Below are 16,595 nucleotides of genomic sequence, written 5' to 3'. Positions count from 1 at the left end.
TTTTTGTTCTTAATTTTTTTGCTTTTGCCCCTCGTGATGGTTTGGTTTTCTAGTCAGTCGCAGCGCTAAAAAACACGTTTCTCATATTTCCAACTCGCTCTCATTTTTGCTGGCAGTGAGCTCAAACATTTTTAATTATTATGCGAGAGTAGGCTTTGCCCTTCTTTTCTAATGTTTGTTCACTTGCGGATGGGGAGGAGCTGCTTGCCAATTTGTCCTTTGCCACTTGGCCGCTGGCTTCGCCTAATCGCAACCCTTTTGCCTCTGTATCTGCCATCTGTATCTGAATCTGCGTATCTGCATATCCGCATATCTGCGTGTATCTGTATCTTTGCCTCTGCCACTTAGCCTTAAGAAAGCGAACTCTGTGGAAGCCAGGAGCAAATTTGATTCCCATCGATTATCAGGGAGCAGGGAGCAAGCAGCAGAGGGAGTCTGCTTCCTTCGCCGCCTGATCCTCTAGATCCTGCTGATTTTCTGCTACTCGCCTCTTTTGATTGACAGTCAAATTAGTAGAGCTCCTTGGAAAGCGACAGGAGGCTGGGATCCGTATTCCATTTGCACAAATTTGGGGGTTGGATTGATTGGATGGATGGATGGATGGTTGGATGGATGCGATCTAGCATCCTAAGCCTTAGAGCAACAGCTGCTTCTCATCGAACAACGGGGCCTGACCTTGGTTTATTGCGCTCCATTCATTCCAATCGCCCCCGCCTTTGTCGTCACTTCACAATGCCAGCAAAAATCAAGCCAAAAACCCGATTCACATGAGCCCAGGTTTATGTGTATGCATCTACATGTATGGAGATGATTATGCACTGAGCGAAACAAATATAATCTATTATTAACGATAGAACAGTGATTAGTTAGGATATTAATTGAATATATATACCTAAGCCACTTCTGTTTTTCATTTGCAAAGGGGTTTCAATAGTTATCAATCTGTATTCCATTCCACATTTCGATAATCTTATACTACATATATTATATAAATATATAACAGTATTGTAAAAGTAATAACTACAAACTACAGTTTTTACATTTTGAAATTTATATTTAGAGGGAAAGTGGTTTTGAATCCGTTAGAATAATAACTACACATCGAATTATATGCGAAATATCATTCAGAATATTTTATTCCAAACAAACTTTTGTTAAAAAAAAGTATTTCTCCTAAATTCGTAATAATCAATTATTGGAAAATAATCATACTAAACAGACTAGAACGTTATGAATGCTGTTTGCATATAATCCTATGATAGCAATTCATAAAACGTATATTTAGATTGTTAAGATCCCAAATTGGGAATAGATTTTGCTCAGTGCACCATCGTTGTATAGAATCAAATGAATGAAATCAAGTACTGAGGGATTGGCGGGGGAGAGGCTGGTACACTTTACCTACATTTGTCCAAAAACAAAATATGCCCTGGCCCATATTGAGTTTGTTTTTTTGGGGATAGTTGAGAATGGGGTAGTGTGGAGAAGGGGGGTTTTTTTGGTAGGACGGGTAAGGCGTAGCCCGCCAAATTTCCGCTGCCGGTGAATCGGGAATTGCGAATTGCGAGCTGCGATTGCTGGAAGTTGAAGTTGTTGCACAGCGGAAGAGCAGAAGGACACCGACTTTGGCAAATCGCTCCGGACAGCAAACAGGATGCACATTTTTTGTTTTGTACTCCTGCCCCAGGTAGACAGGTAGTCCAGAATGCCCAAGTGTGCGAGTTGTCAGGTACAAAACAAGCACAGTCTTGGCCTGCCCTAATTTCAAGGTGATGCTGTAACCAGGTTAAGCATTTGACAGACGTTTAAGGGGCCCTCGAGGATCTCTTTCTGAGTTTGGCATTACGTTTTGCTTTCTTTTTGAAGTATTACTTTCATTGACTGATTAGGAATCCTTTCTTTGCCAAATGTTTAAAGAATCTTCATTCGATCTGGAGATTTCTCTCAAATAATATAAAGTATTTTCGGTTATATTGTTTTAAAATTCCCCCTTATGTAAAAATCAATCATTATCATTGAGTTTCCTTGCGAATCTAACAGCGTTGCACTCCGATTAGCCAAGTTATCGTTCATCGAACATCGATTATGCTGCATCTAATTTCGAATCATCTTCCTGCCTCTATCTTCCTCCCTCCGTCTCTTTCCCACATTCTGGCGGCAAATTCTTGCTGGTTTCGTTTCTGTTGTTCTTCTCTTCTTCTTTTTTCTACCACATTTTTGTGTGCGCTCCTTTTTGTGTTTGTGTTCATTAGAAATTTCCAAGAATTCGAACGACAACGCACACATGCGCAGGGGCCAGACTTAAACGGAGAGAGAGAAGAGAATAGCGAGGTATGAAAGATCTGGAGATTCGTGTTACTGCTGGCTTAGTTTTCCAAAACCAAAAAACCGAAAATGGAAAAAAATACAGCCAAGGAAGAGGCAAAAACACACGTTCGTGTGATTTTTGGTACAATGAGCGAAAGAGGTGCCAAGATTGGAGCGAGGGAGATGGGGCGAGAAATTCTCATTCCACCGTTTTATAGATCGATGCATCACCCGTATTGAATTGAACTTGAAAAATATCATACATAAGATGTTGTATGTATTAGTATTGGTATTAATACCTTTAACCTTAGAAGACTTCAGTATTTAAAGATTTGGGCATTTTGAATAGGACAAAACTTACTTAAACTTATTTTTAAATATTCGTAAATCCTTAAAAACATCCCTATTGTTAGTTCGGCAACACTTTTTGCCTTGAGAGCCTTGAAAATTCAGCCAAAACCTATTTTGAATTTAAGATTACATATGTACATACCTTCAAACATATGTTTTAAGAAAATGAAAGGTATCCCGATCCTAATGCGATCCGAATGTGCTATTGTCCTGGGCTATTGTTATCGACCTGCGGGCACCGCTCTAGGGATATGGGATAGCAACTGTTGTTGTTCCGGTCGGTACACGTGGCAGGAGGACACCTTTACCTTTCCAGGACTTTCTTCCCCTGTTGGGACCACTTTCTTTGCGTCTTTTCTTTTTTTCACCAGCTGCCAGTTGCGAACCGACCAACCCTTTTCGTGTCGTCGAGTGTTCCCGCTGATCTTCGAGATCCCCGTGATCGTGGCGTGTTCGACACGCAGGTAGGACCTCGAAATTAGTTGACAGGGTCCTGGGTCCTCGAGTCCTGTTCGCGATATTTCGCCCTTTTTCGGGTCCTCTTCCTGTCTCTAGCCCGTTGTTTGTTTTATATGTGCCTTCCGCGAGTGAAGAAAGCATTTCACCGATGGGTTAGGGGTTGCGACTCCCGATTCCATGCCTTTCCATTCGATTCGTTTCGATTCAATTCGCGTTCAAGTCGACAGCTGCCAAAAAAGCTTGTTTCGGTTTCTTTGGCGCGAGCAAAGCTCGGCGAAAGCTTTCGCGATGTTCTTCTGTCCACACAGTCGCGACCAGCCAACTAGTTTTGTTTGAAAATTGATAGAAAATTACTTATGTTAATCTGATTCACCTAAATTAATAAAATAGTGTCTATTTTTGTTCTATTATATATGACCCAATTTGTTGTAAAATCGGTTATAAACATAATTTCAATTAAGTATTTGCTAACCAATAAGAACTAAATTCAATATGAGAAGTGGAATAGCATATGAAAATGTCTACAATGAAAAGCACCTGCACCTACAAGCCTGTGTTCAATACCTCTTGCTGCCCAATGTAAACTTCTTATACTTTTTCTGCATAGTGAATAAAATTTTTTATATTTGAATATCAAATTAAATGCCACTATAAAATAATACATAATCAATACGTCATCCAATTGATGTACAATATTACGTAACTAAATTATTTACGTACCTTATCATATTTGTAATTCCCAAATGGGACACTGCTATAAAAATGACCGCTGCTGTGGCTGCGAGTTTGTATCGAGTTTTTGGGGTTTGCGCACTATCAGCGATTCGCTTCACTTTTCTCTCCTTATTTCTGTACTAACTTAAAGCGGGTTGTTGCCGCCTGTTTACAACTGTTTTTACCGTTGCTTTCGCTTGATTCCGCCGGTTTTGCGGTCAAAACATATTTTTCAAAAAAGATTTATGCTAGTCAGAGCAAAGGAAAGGGGAGAGGGAGAGATAGAGAGTCACACTTGGCTGCAAAAAATTTGAATTTAGGGATAGGTACAAGAAATAATATCATTGATAGCCGCCAATAAAAGTATTACAACTTAATTTCTAATTGGAAATTAGATGAGTATCATAAATATAAATACTAAGAAAGTCTAGATAAATAAATTAGCTAGTAAAAAAACTGTAGCTTTTGTTCTACATTTTATTAAAATCCTTTAAAGAATAATATAATACAGTTGCAGTTTAATAACAATTATTGCAACAATATAAAATGATCACTTGCTTTTGGAAAGTCATTACAAAATGTAATACTAGTTTTCCCATTATTAACAAAATATAATAAAATGTTCTAAACATAAGTTTGTTTGATACACTTTTTTACAAGATCACTGGACTGAAAACCGTTAAATACAGCACTTAATTATGTTTACTTTGAACCGCGACCGTCTGGCAACGCCATATAACGTAACCGCTTAACGTGGTCATTTCTCCTTCTCCTACTTCTGCCGTCTTCTTTTCGCAAGCACTCACACCACAACACCACATACGGTCGAAAACAAAACCCGAAGTTATTCTTATTGGAGCTCGGCAGCTCTCTCGCTCGCTCGCTCACTCACTTGTCGGCTACTCTCCTACTCTCTTCGCTTATATTTTTTTTAAACTTTTTTTTGTCCACATTCACATTTTCGCATTCCCGTTCGGTTCGCCTTTGGCTGAGCTCAGTATTTAAATACTCTCTGCATTTTGCGGTCGTCTTTTTCGGAAATACGCGCGGCGTAGTTGCACAACAACAACAACAACCACAACATTAGCGACAAAAGAGCAACAACTAAAGCAACAGCAACAACACGGCTAATTTCACAAATCAAAAACTGAAACGGCAAAAATTATAAAATATTATAGGAGCGCGCGTGTGTTTGTGAGTGTGCGTTTGCCTTGGCCAGCAGTTGTTTTTATTATTTCATCCTACGCCTTGCACACCTCGTTCTTCAGTGCGAAATAAAACGCGAAAATTGAAAAAGTTGCAAAAAACTAGCGCCTTGCATTTTGCTGCGCTTCTTTTTTTTTGCCCATACGAATTTGGCATTTAAACACCAGAAAAAGCTAAGAAAAAAAAAACAACAGTGAGTGTGTGAAGAAGAAACGAAAATAGAAGGTGTCTCGATTTTTTTCCACGCCCTGCTGCCTCCTCTGTTTCGTAGTTTTTTGTGCAGTTTTCCTTTTTTTTTTTTGTTTCTTACAACAGTTTATCTTTTTGCACACACAGACACAGAGAAAAAACAAAATTCTTGGGCCGGCTTTTCTTCTCGGTCTTTTTCTCCTTCGTCTTCTACTCATTCGCCCTGGAAAATGTGTGTGTGTGCGAGAGGCAACAATAAAAATCAATTTAGATAAACTGACCTACTTCCCACTAACTCGCTAAACGCAACAGTTGGCAACCCTGCTATGCTGGCCGCTAATTAGCCAAACACGTTTTTTCCAGTGGAAAAACATAACGGTTCACCGATAAGTATCGATAGGCAGCCAGCGAGATCGACTGCGCTGCATTCTATCCATGCATGTGTGTGCGTGTGAGTCATTGGAATAGAGAGGGGGGGAAATAATACAAAAAAAAAAAAGAACACGCCAGCGCATCCAGAAAAAAATCACAGTCCAACGGCGAATTAAAGCCCATACGCATGACCAAAAGAAAAAAAGTGACGAGGAGAAGGAGAACCGAAAGAGATACACCAAAATCATATCAGCAAAAGCAATTTTTTTTGTTGCCCCTACTTCTACACAGTTTTTTGTGTGATTAACAAGTGAGCGCGTGGATCGGGAAAGTGAGACGGAAGATGGTGGGAGGAGGAGGAGGAGCAGCAGGAGTCGGAGGAGAGCAGAGAGTGAGAGTGAGAGAAACATTCTCCATCTTCACTTCCCCCACTCTTTCTCTCTGTAAGCGTGTGTGTGTGTGTGCGTGATATATTTGTCATAAATGTTCTCTTCTTCTTCTTCTGCTTTGCCTTAGTTTTTTTTTGCGAATTGTGAAATAGACAAAATCGAACAAGTTCATAGGAAGGCAAAATAAAACAAAAAAGAAACAATCAGAAAAAAACCAATGCCAAAGTGTGTGATCGGTTAGAAGAAGCGAGTGCGTGGAAGGAAGTGGGGAAAACACACTTAAATAGAGAGAGAGCGAGGGAGAGAGAACGCCTTATTAGAGATAAGAGAAAAGTTTTGCAAAGACAAAAGTCACAGCAACAACAGTCGGCTAGCGCAAATAAAAGAACACACAAAAAGAAGCAAATACAAAATGCACAGCAACAACAATAGCAGCAGACTCAACAACAACAACATAAGCAACAACAACTTTTATCAACAAAAATCGTTTATACGGTATTTGGATCGGTGAGTTATATGTGTGAGCCCTTACCTCCCCCCAAAAAACAATCCCCCTCTCCTTGCATTACATACAAAAATATTTATTTTATTGGCTCAAACACTAAATGTTTGACCCACTGTAAGCACATGTAAGCCATACACATACATACATATGTACCTATGTAGAATTCAATTTCAATCATGCTAGCAAAAGGTGCGAATTATGTACATCAAATCAAAGTCATATGTTGGGTATTTAGACCACATTTATAAGACCACGACCAATCCCATTTCCCGCCTTTCCCCCTCCACCTGAATGGATTCCAAAATCTCTGTAAATCTGGATTTATCTGGCACACACACACTCGCACAACTATCGAGATTTTCTCTCTTTATTTACTGATCCAATTGGAACTGGAAGAAAGCACTATGATTCTGCATTTCTTGGCTTAACTTTTAATGCAATCGGTATGGGTATCAAAAACATTAGATGGCTAATCGATATATATATCATATTTGCAAAAGTATATAGTTTTTTATTTATTGGTTTTGGCGGCAGATGTTTCGAGTTATTACAGCTCAACTGTAAGCCAATATAGGGTAAAAATATGAAAATAAAGCTAAATGATAAGATAAAGGCTAGAGATGTCATACTAAGGATTTCAATATAAATTGGTTAAGGAGAAAAATGTTAAAGTTCTTTAAACAAGTTAGGGAACATATGTACTTTAAAAGTAAAAATGAAAATCTCAATTTATGAGTTTCTTCTTCTGTTCTCCCATTTTAAGAAGATCAACTCCACTTTATTTGTTTCTGTTTATTTTTTGCAAAATGGATGGCATATGCACAATGCATGTGGCAGTGCCACGCCCCCTGTTGCATACGGATGCGGACTCTCAGCCAACCAGCCTCCGTGGTGTACCCCTACTCCTTCCTGCGACGACCACCCTTGTTCGCCATTTTGTTTACGTTTTGCATGATGATGATAATCGCCAAAGCAGCAACAAAATAACAAACGAACAAACAACGAAATAAAAAGCAATTGTACCCCATGGAGAGGAAAATAGAACAAATTTGTCATAGATACATTGTATGTATTGTATATGCACACAATTGCGTTTGAAATTGTAGCACCAAAAGATATCAAAAACGTGACTTTGGGGGCTTTTGGTAAATCAGTCATTTGACTTTGGAAAAAATGACTGATTACATTTTAGCTTATGATTACTTAAAAAAAAATATATAAATATATAATAATTCTCTGTTGTAAAAATTCCTTCAATGCATACAATATTTATTTGGTCTTTAATCTTAAAGTAAACTTATGAAGGATTATTATTGAATTAAAAAAAAAGAATTTAAATAATATTGCATGTTTTGCTTACTAATCAGTGATAATTTTCTAAACCATGTTATATAATTTAAAAGAGAAGTGCTATTTTTGTGGCCGCACTTGTATTCGGTTTGCATTGGTGGATCCCCCGACAAACTGAAGGTGACAGATTCGCGATAGGCTCCCCAGTGGGTGTTGCATTTGTCACGTACCGTGGGGGTGCAGTGGGGAGGGGGGCGGGGCGACAATGGGAAGCGTCCCCACACCACCGTACACCAATTTAGGTCAAACCAGCCAGCAACAATGCAAGCGTTGTGCTTTTCCCCTCCCCTTTTTCTCTGCATTTTCCTTCTTCTCCCTTCCTCTGACTAAAGCACCCCTCACACCGAAAAAAAGAACCTTTCATGAGTAATGTAACATCGAAATACATTTTCTGTTGCTTCATGTTCATATGTAATAATAAAGTATTTGCCCTGAATATTGGAAATTTTGAGTCAATGGCGACCTTTTAAAATAAATATAACAATTTTGTACTACTAAATAAAGTATAAGTAATAAATGAAAGACATTTCTTCTAAAATTTAAAATATATTTTTCAATTCAGGGCAAAAACTTTTTAAGTGTGGTAACACAAGTCCGAGTTCAAGTCCCACCCACAGGTTGAAGAATTTTAATATGTAAATAATATTATTTTTGATATATTTATATTGGTATTTCAAAGAACAATTTAAAAAGTATTCTATGTGGCATAGTTTATGTAACAAAATAAAATTCTGCATAAATAACATCAGAAAATTGTATCTTTCTCTGTAGCTGGAAACTGAAAAACAAGTTTTTCTTTTCCATATGTTGACAAATCAAATTCCTTCGCTAATTTTTTTTTATAATTTTTTGCCATGGGCGTTGCAAAGAAGTGCTGGAAAAGGGGCGATTAGTTAAGCTTGGTAAATAAAATGCAAGAAAAACCAGAAATTAAAGGAAAGGCAACAAATGAGAAAACTAACCTTAGTCGATTGTGTGTGTGTGTGTGTATGTTTGTTTGTTTGTCAGCAACTTGTGGAATGTGCCATGGAAATAGAACGCACATACATACATAAGTACATTTGTAACAAACTTATGTACATATGTATGTATGAGTTTGTGGCACATGCGTCATTCAGCGCAGTGTAAATACGAAGATTTCGTATATTCATGAGACAAAAATAACGTTGCAATGCAAGAAGAAAAAACAACAACCAGCAGATTTCCGACTTTTTCATTCATAAAAATTATACAAAAAGAAGGAAAGAAATACAAAGAGGAAGGATGAAAGACGCACACAGACGCCAACGCCATGCAATTGTGCACTGATAAAGAAGCATCTCCATCTGGGTGTGTGTGTGTGTATTGGTGTTGAGTGTGAGTGCAGTGAGCGCCGCCTTTTTATAAGAGAGATAAAAGCTAAAAACAAAAAAAAAAGAACAAAAAATACGCGAGGGCGCCGTATGTCGTTTATTGATTGGATTTGCCAGTGTATGCACTTGATACAGCAGGGGTCAACATAATAGTACATTTTACTTTTACTTAAAAGTTTTCTTTTTGTTTATTAATTGACGAAGTCATTTAATAACGAATTATTCGTTTTTAATTTCATACAAATTGTGTACGTGTATGTAAATAGATACTTTTTCGTATCCTTATTATATTTCGAATTAAACTTTATCAAAATAAAATATTGTAAGGTAAATTTCAATTTAAAGTCAATATTGCCGGACTATTGAATTGTTATTTTAATTACCTAAACGTGACTATTGCTTTGCAAACTGCCTATTATTCTGCCCACGACTGTATCGCATTAAGGTTGCGCATTGATAACAAAAACGGCAAGAAAGCTTTTCCAGGTGCGACGAGTGGATACGAATGTATGCGTGCGTGTTTGTGTGATTGCGCCAGAGGTCATTTGCTTAGAATCGGTCACATGTCAGGAAAAAACAACAACAATAAAATACATATGTACATATACATAAGTATACACTTGGTAAAATGAAAACAAAAACAAAAGGCCAACAAAAATTGTTGCACAGACTAGTGCTTAATGACTGTGAGCAAGACAGGGATAGCAAAGAGAGCAGGGCAGCAAAGAGAGAGAGAGAGTGAGAGAAAACGATGCGCTCTCCTCTCTCATTGGATGCAGCCGGTGTACTAGACGCAGCCACGCAAAACAACAACAACATAACGCAACGTCAACGAACTGCAACTTGTCATTTGCATCGAAAAGAACAACAACAAACAACAAGCGCAGATGTGACGCATGCGCTTAGCAATTACAGTTAGCCGACACAGTTTGACAGCCACTGGGGAATGTGATGGAATGGGTAATATATCGAATTCCAGCGAATCCAAGATTTTCAGCGCAACAACAAGAAGAAGAGTGACAGACGGGGGGAAAATAGCAAACGGTGGCAGAATTTGTTCCACGTTTTGCCTGTGGTTCCTGGAAAAGCGCCACAGCCCGAGAAATCGCTTGAGAAATGTGCTGGCATAAGCGAATAAAAAAAAAATAAAAACCGGTCAAAGCGGGAGTGCAAAGTGGAGAAAATAGCAAAACAAAAAAAAAAGCGGAGGGTGGTCTGTGAATGGCAAATGGAATCGGAATGTCGGAATGCGAATGAGTCGATCTTTCTCTCGCGCTCTCTCACTTCTTTTTCTTCCAGTCGTATTTTACAGTTACTTAAAACGGATAAGGATTTGGAACAAAATTGAAAAATATTTCTTTATATTATTTTAGAACTCTACCTCTAAGTTGATACTGTTAAATCTAGTACTATTATTTTTAGCGCAGTCGGTAACAGGTTAAAAAAGGTTTAATATTATAAATTTTTAAAAAATTTGTTCCTTTTTTATAACGCTTTGATAGCACTATTTTTTCGAACACAGCTGTACATAGTTTGACATTCACGCATGCGCTTTGACAGCTAATTAAAGATCATTCATGAAAGGGAGTTAAGCCACGAATAACGAACGTGTGTGAGAATCCAAAAAATTGAAACTGTTAATTAAGAAAAGTGCCAAACACACAAAAGCGAACGAGATTACACAGAGGAAAACAAGAAACGAAATGAGCCAGCTCCACGCGTCGTCTCCTTTTTTTTCATTTCTTCTCGTCCCATGTCTCTCCTCTTCTCTCCTTTTTGGGGCTTTCTTGCCTTGTTGTTGTTGTTACATTTTTTTTTTTTTTTTTTGTTAGCTTGGTGGCGACGGGAGTGAAATTACTTCCAAGAAAAATAAACACGATATTAAATGTGCAACATTCCAGGCGTCGTTTGCGTTTGCCTTCGCCGTCGTCTTCTCTCGTTCTTATTTTTATGCTACTCTTTTTTTTGGTCTCTTCGAAGATCAACAACAAACAGCAGCAACATTGTTACACACAAAGTAAATTCTACAAATAATCAAGTCGAAATGCCGAGGCAAAATAATTAATTGTATTGTTCATAATGCAAACATACTGCTTAAATGACTAATTTAATTTTGATTAAAAAAAAAAGAAAAGGGTCAAATTACTACCGCTGGTAAATATTAAAATGTAATAAATATAAATAAAAAAATATTTTTCATTTTAAAAATATTTCCATTGCTTATACTGCTTGTCGAAAATATATATTAATATTTAAAATTATATATATTATTGTAATTTTTTTCTGTGTAAAAAAGATGCTTGATCTTTTCTTGCTCTTTTGCTGCTGCTCTTTCTCATTATTATTGCAATGCCGTCCAGGCAGCAGGATGTTTACAAACTCGAAACTTGGTCTTTTCCACAAAATCGAAATAAAATTTAATTGGTTCGGTACGGAGATTTTTAAAATCGAATATTTTTGAAACACTGTTCGAAACTATTTTTGGGTTTTGATTTACATGGGAATAAAAAACGTCCGTTTATAGAATTTATGCACTTTACTTTTATTAAGAACAAATTGAGTTTCAAGAATGTAGAAGTCTTGAAAAGGAATTCGTTGGAAAGTAATCGCAGTAAAGTCTAAAGCAGCTTAAAAGATTTTGATAAATTTTGGGGGTAGGAGTATCGTTATTGGTTTGTATCTACCATCAATAGTCTTTTTTTCAAATTTTACGCCCTCACTTTCATAATTCCGCTCTTTGTGTGGCATTGCTTGGGATTTGAATGTTACATTTGCACACATCCCCTACACCCGCATCTCTATTACTTTTTGAGTTTTGCATCCCCAACTCAATCCCTACCGCCACCCCAAAAATGATATTTCGTATTTATAAAACCGAACCCAAATAATTTGTATTGTCACGCTCGCTCGCTCAAATCGCTCTTTAGATGCTAGTTCGCTTGATTTCGCTCTGTCCTTGTGTTTATCTTTATCTGTATTCTCTCAGTGCTGTCGGGATCTGGGGGAAAAACTACAATATAGTTTAAAGACACCAAATTATGAAACTATTCTGTAAAATATAAATTTGATAATCAGGCCTGGACGCTCTAGACGAATTGCTAACTCTTTATCTTGTACTATTTGTTTTTGAAATCCTACGAGAGTTTGGGATTTTTTTTTTTAAGGATTGACTAATTTTAGAGATCTGTTGAACCTTTTCGCTAAAACTCTGGCAACACTTCTTTCCTAGCTTCTCGACAGCACTCTCTTTAAACGACTGCTTTCTCTTTACAACTACTACTACTACTACTACTTACTAACTTTTCTTTTATTGGCATATATTTTCTTATCTAATTCATTTTCCCCCATTTCCCCCCGCTCACCCACTTCCGTCCCACTTGTTTTTGGACTACTATCATTACCACTACTGCAACAACAACAACAACAACAACTACCACTACCACTTCTACTTGTACTACAAACTACTACTACTATTTTTGTTTCTTTTGTGTTTGTTTGTTTTTCTTGTTCTTGTGTGTTTTTACGCTATTTTCTTCACAGTGTTACGACATCAAAAATCTTAATAAGCGGCATACCGATGCAAACACGTTTCGAAGACATCGAACCGCTACTGAAGCCCTATGGCATCGTCAAACAGTGTGAGGCTATTTCTAGTAAGGATCAAAATACTCAAACAGTACATATAACATTCGAAAATCCTGAGCAGGCGCAAAGGTATATACCCAAAACTACTCATTTTAAAACTATTCATCTAATTCGAAAGCTCTCTAAGGGTTTATTTTTTCAGCCTAGCACCAGATCTCATGTAGAACCATTGATTTCTAGTGTTAGGCGTGGAAAGAATTAGTTATATATCTTTATATTGGACGAGGGGATGCAAATTGGGGGGCTTTATATTTGGAGTTTGTGTAGAATGCGTTTGTGTGTGGCTTACCTAACCCTTTTCCCAAATTTATTACTTATTCCAAATCACCCAGATGGCTAAATTGGCTTTGTTTCTCTTAAATTTTAAATAGGAAATATGATCTTAAAAACAAAGGAATCAAATATATATTTACTTAATAAAGATATATCAATATACATAAAAAACTATGTAAATTGTTAAACTTTATTATAAAATATCAATTATTAACATGTTTATTACGAATTCTATAGAATCTAAATGTATGAATGTGAAGCAACATGAAAGGTTTCAAGTTCTTATAACTTCAATTTCTGTATACTAAACTTTGGGGATTTAATTCCATTTCCATGAATACCTTTAAATTGGATCGCTGGCCAAATGTTTAAAGATGCAGATTTGCAAAAAGTTCTCCCAATGGGTTCCGCAAAATTATATAAAATTGAAAAAACATTTGGCTTGCCTGGCAAGCAAAAACTAGCTGGGATATTAGCTGATTTTCTAGAGAACTGTCCGTCATTGCAGCTGAATGTTTGCGGTCTGGAATCAAGCACTTGACTAATCAATAATTCCTCTACAACCATTCCCTCTCCCACACAGAGCTGCTGGTGGTCTGAACGGTGTCGAGTTCGAGGGCAGCAAGCTGCATGCCGAGCAGCTGGACAAGAACCAGCGGCGCAGCCAGCGCAACCAGCGCAATCCGTATCCGGGAATGCCCGGTCCCGGACGCCAGGCGGACTTCCCGCTGCGCATCCTTGTGCAGAGCGAGATGGTGGGCGCCATCATTGGCCGCCAGGGCAGCACCATCAGGACGATCACACAACAGAGCCGTGCTCGCGTCGATGTCCATCGCAAGGAGAACGTTGGATCGCTGGAGAAATCGATCACGATCTATGGCAATCCGGAGAATTGCACCAATGCCTGCAAGCGCATTTTGGAAGTGATGCAACAAGAGGCCCTCTCCACGAATAAGGGGTAGGTTTCTACATACATAGCTTTCTCTGTATTTCAACCATCTAATATATAAAACAACCTTCATTTACAGGGAAATTTGCCTTAAAATACTCGCCCACAACAATTTGATTGGTCGGATCATTGGCAAGTCGGGCAATACCATTAAACGGATCATGCAGGACACCGATACGAAGATCACCGTCAGTTCGATCAACGACATCAACAGCTTCAATTTGGAGCGCATCATCACCGTCAAGGGATTGATTGAGAACATGTCGCGTGCTGAGAATCAAATTAGCACCAAACTGCGCCAGAGCTACGAGAACGATCTGCAGGCGATGGCGCCACAGAGCCTCATGTTCCCCGGTCTCCATCCCATGGCAATGATGTCGACACCGGGCAACGGCATGGTCTTCAATACGAGCATGCCGTTCCCCTCGTGTCAAAGCTTTGCCATGTCCAAGACCCCGGCCAGTGTGGTGCCACCGGTGTTCCCCAATGATCTGCAGGAGACCACCTATCTCTATATACCGAACAATGCTGTCGGCGCCATTATTGGCACCAAGGGCTCGCACATCCGTAGCATAATGCGCTTCTCGAATGCATCCCTCAAAATTGCCCCCCTCGATGCCGACAAGCCGCTGGACCAACAAACGGAGCGCAAGGTGACGATTGTTGGCACACCGGAGGGTCAGTGGAAGGCGCAGTATATGATCTTCGAGAAGATGCGCGAGGAGGGCTTTATGTGTGGCACGGACGATGTGCGCCTCACGGTTGAGTTGCTTGTGGCCAGCTCGCAGGTAAATTATGATTATATATACTCTGCCAAAAAATATAACAACTTACAAGACTAACTGAATGGTTAATAGGATCTTTAGTACCTCAACTTGCTCTCCAACCAAAGCTTAATAATAACCTATCCAAATTTATCGCCATAAACTTAGGTGGGCCGCATTATTGGCAAGGGTGGCCAGAATGTGCGCGAATTGCAGCGCGTAACGGGCAGTGTGATCAAGTTGCCAGAGCATGCTTTGGCACCGCCATCCGGCGGAGATGAGGAGACACCAGTGCACATCATTGGACCTTTCTACAGTGTACAGGTGAGTGTTTACAAGGGGGCTGCTGCATACTTGTCATTACAATTGAACTAATAATACCTCGATTGCTTCCATTTCAGTCTGCACAGCGACGCATCCGTGCCATGATGCTGTCCACAAATCCGCCGCCAATAACCAAAAAACAGAAAGCTGCCAAAGAACAATTGCAACAACAGCAACAGAGCCTAGCCGGAGCTGCGAGCAGCGGGTCCCAGCAGCAGCAGCAGCAGCCACAGTCACCATCGCAACAGCAGGCGCTGCCGCCGCAATTGCATCATCAGCCCGTGTCGTCGGCGTCGTCATCGTCGACGCCGCCTGCACACCATCAGCAGCAGCAGGCGTCGACGGCAGCGACCTCACATCAGTTGCAGCAGCAACAGCAGCAGCAGCCATCGCCGCCACCTGGCAATGCTTCTGCAGCCGCAGCCCAGCAGCAGCAGCAGCTGGCGAGCTCACAGCAGTAAGGAGGAGAATGAATCACCGATGAAGGAGAGCCGGCGCCGCAGCAGCAACATTCGCAACAGTAGCAGCAACAGCAGCAGCAACAACAGCGGCAGCAACAGCAACAGCGACATCAACAACAACTGCAGCAGCGACAGCGCCAACAATAGCCAAGGCAGGGTTTTCTACTGTTGATACTACCTCCACAACACACCCACAACACAATCTTCAATCCCCCATTTAACCCAACAACAACAACCACCACAACAACAGGAACCACCCAAAATTTACAACCCTATAATTACAAGCTAACCGTAGGCGCCACCTTTGTGCTGGCACAGGCGACGGCAAAAGTAAGCAAACAACCTGGAGCAGTAACATAAACAAAATCATCATATATACATATAATAAAATAAATAGGGGGAAAACAACTACATCAAAAAGTGAGCCGCTTGAAGAAGCTCTACTAGTTCATAAACAGTGTATTGCAACTATAACAGAAGAACATCAAAACAGCAAGAATAACCATAACAACATTCTTCATTTGCATACTAAGAAATAAAGAGAAAACGTTAAAATAGAAAGCGCTATATCGTTCACATCCAAACCACCACTAAACACAACAAAAAACAAAAAAAAAAACCACTAAAAACACCCAGCCCAAACTTTGTGTTGTTGTTGTGTTCTGTTAGGTGTTAACTTTTGTGTCGGCTGAGAATACGACACCGCCCAAACAGTTTTTCTTTTTCAAGGCAGTACACCACTAGTACATCTTGAACTATTATTAATTTTTTTAAAAGTAAACAATATTTTCGACGACAACAACAGCAACAACACAAAGAGTCAAAGTAACTAATGAGAAAACCCCCAAAAAAAAAAACTAACAACCCACAAATTTGAATGCAAGAAAGGAATTAAAGGATAAAGATGGAAACTTTAGTAGTGTATGCGTTATATTTTTTTTAAATATATTTAACTATAAAACGTTTATTTTTAATTATTTTTTTT

At 39.1% G+C, this 16,595-nt stretch overlaps 2 protein-coding genes and 1 long non-coding RNA gene across 7 annotated transcripts in view; 1 reads left to right on the top strand and 2 right to left on the bottom strand.

Annotated features, from left to right (window-relative positions):
* The window catches only part of LOC118878411 (uncharacterized), a 20,420-nt gene extending 16,271 nt beyond the window's left edge, over positions 1-4,149 (bottom strand). Inside the window, exons 1-2 of one of the 2 annotated variants that reach the window (XR_005014970.3) lie at positions 3,838-4,149; positions 2,801-3,439 (exon numbers count right to left, since the gene is read on the bottom strand). This is a non-coding gene — a long non-coding RNA (uncharacterized lncRNA). The remainder of the gene's footprint in view (positions 1-2,800; positions 3,440-3,837) is intronic. The other variant, XR_005014971.3, reaches the window with a different exon arrangement.
* up (Troponin T, skeletal muscle) overlaps positions 1-16,595 on the bottom strand; it is a 324,715-nt gene that overhangs the window by 27,957 nt on the left and 280,163 nt on the right. The gene's annotated exons all lie outside the window — the stretch shown is intronic.
* Imp (IGF-II mRNA-binding protein) overlaps positions 1-16,595 on the top strand; it is a 19,979-nt gene extending 3,384 nt beyond the window's left edge. Inside the window, exons 1-7 of one of the 4 annotated variants that reach the window (XM_017067734.4) lie at positions 4,804-5,230; positions 6,115-6,494; positions 12,735-12,908; positions 13,696-14,070; positions 14,141-14,849; positions 14,994-15,149; positions 15,227-16,595. In XM_017067734.4, coding sequence (XP_016923223.2) covers positions 6,400-6,494; positions 12,735-12,908; positions 13,696-14,070; positions 14,141-14,849; positions 14,994-15,149; positions 15,227-15,610 — 1,893 coding nt within the window. In that variant the 5' untranslated portion in view covers positions 4,804-5,230; positions 6,115-6,399 and the 3' untranslated portion in view covers positions 15,611-16,595. Of the gene's footprint in view, positions 1-4,803; positions 5,231-6,114; positions 6,495-12,734; positions 12,909-13,695; positions 14,071-14,140; positions 14,850-14,993; positions 15,150-15,226 lie in introns of those variants that run through there. The other 3 variants (XM_017067736.4, XM_017067733.4, XM_036821340.3) reach the window with 3 other exon arrangements.

The sequence above is a fragment of the Drosophila suzukii genome, chromosome X (assembly GCF_043229965.1).
Source record: "Drosophila suzukii chromosome X, CBGP_Dsuzu_IsoJpt1.0, whole genome shotgun sequence".
Lineage (NCBI taxonomy): Eukaryota > Metazoa > Arthropoda > Insecta > Diptera > Drosophilidae > Drosophila > Drosophila suzukii.
The sequence above is the reverse complement of the archived record's forward strand: the minus strand, read 5'-3'. Positions and strand labels throughout refer to the sequence as shown.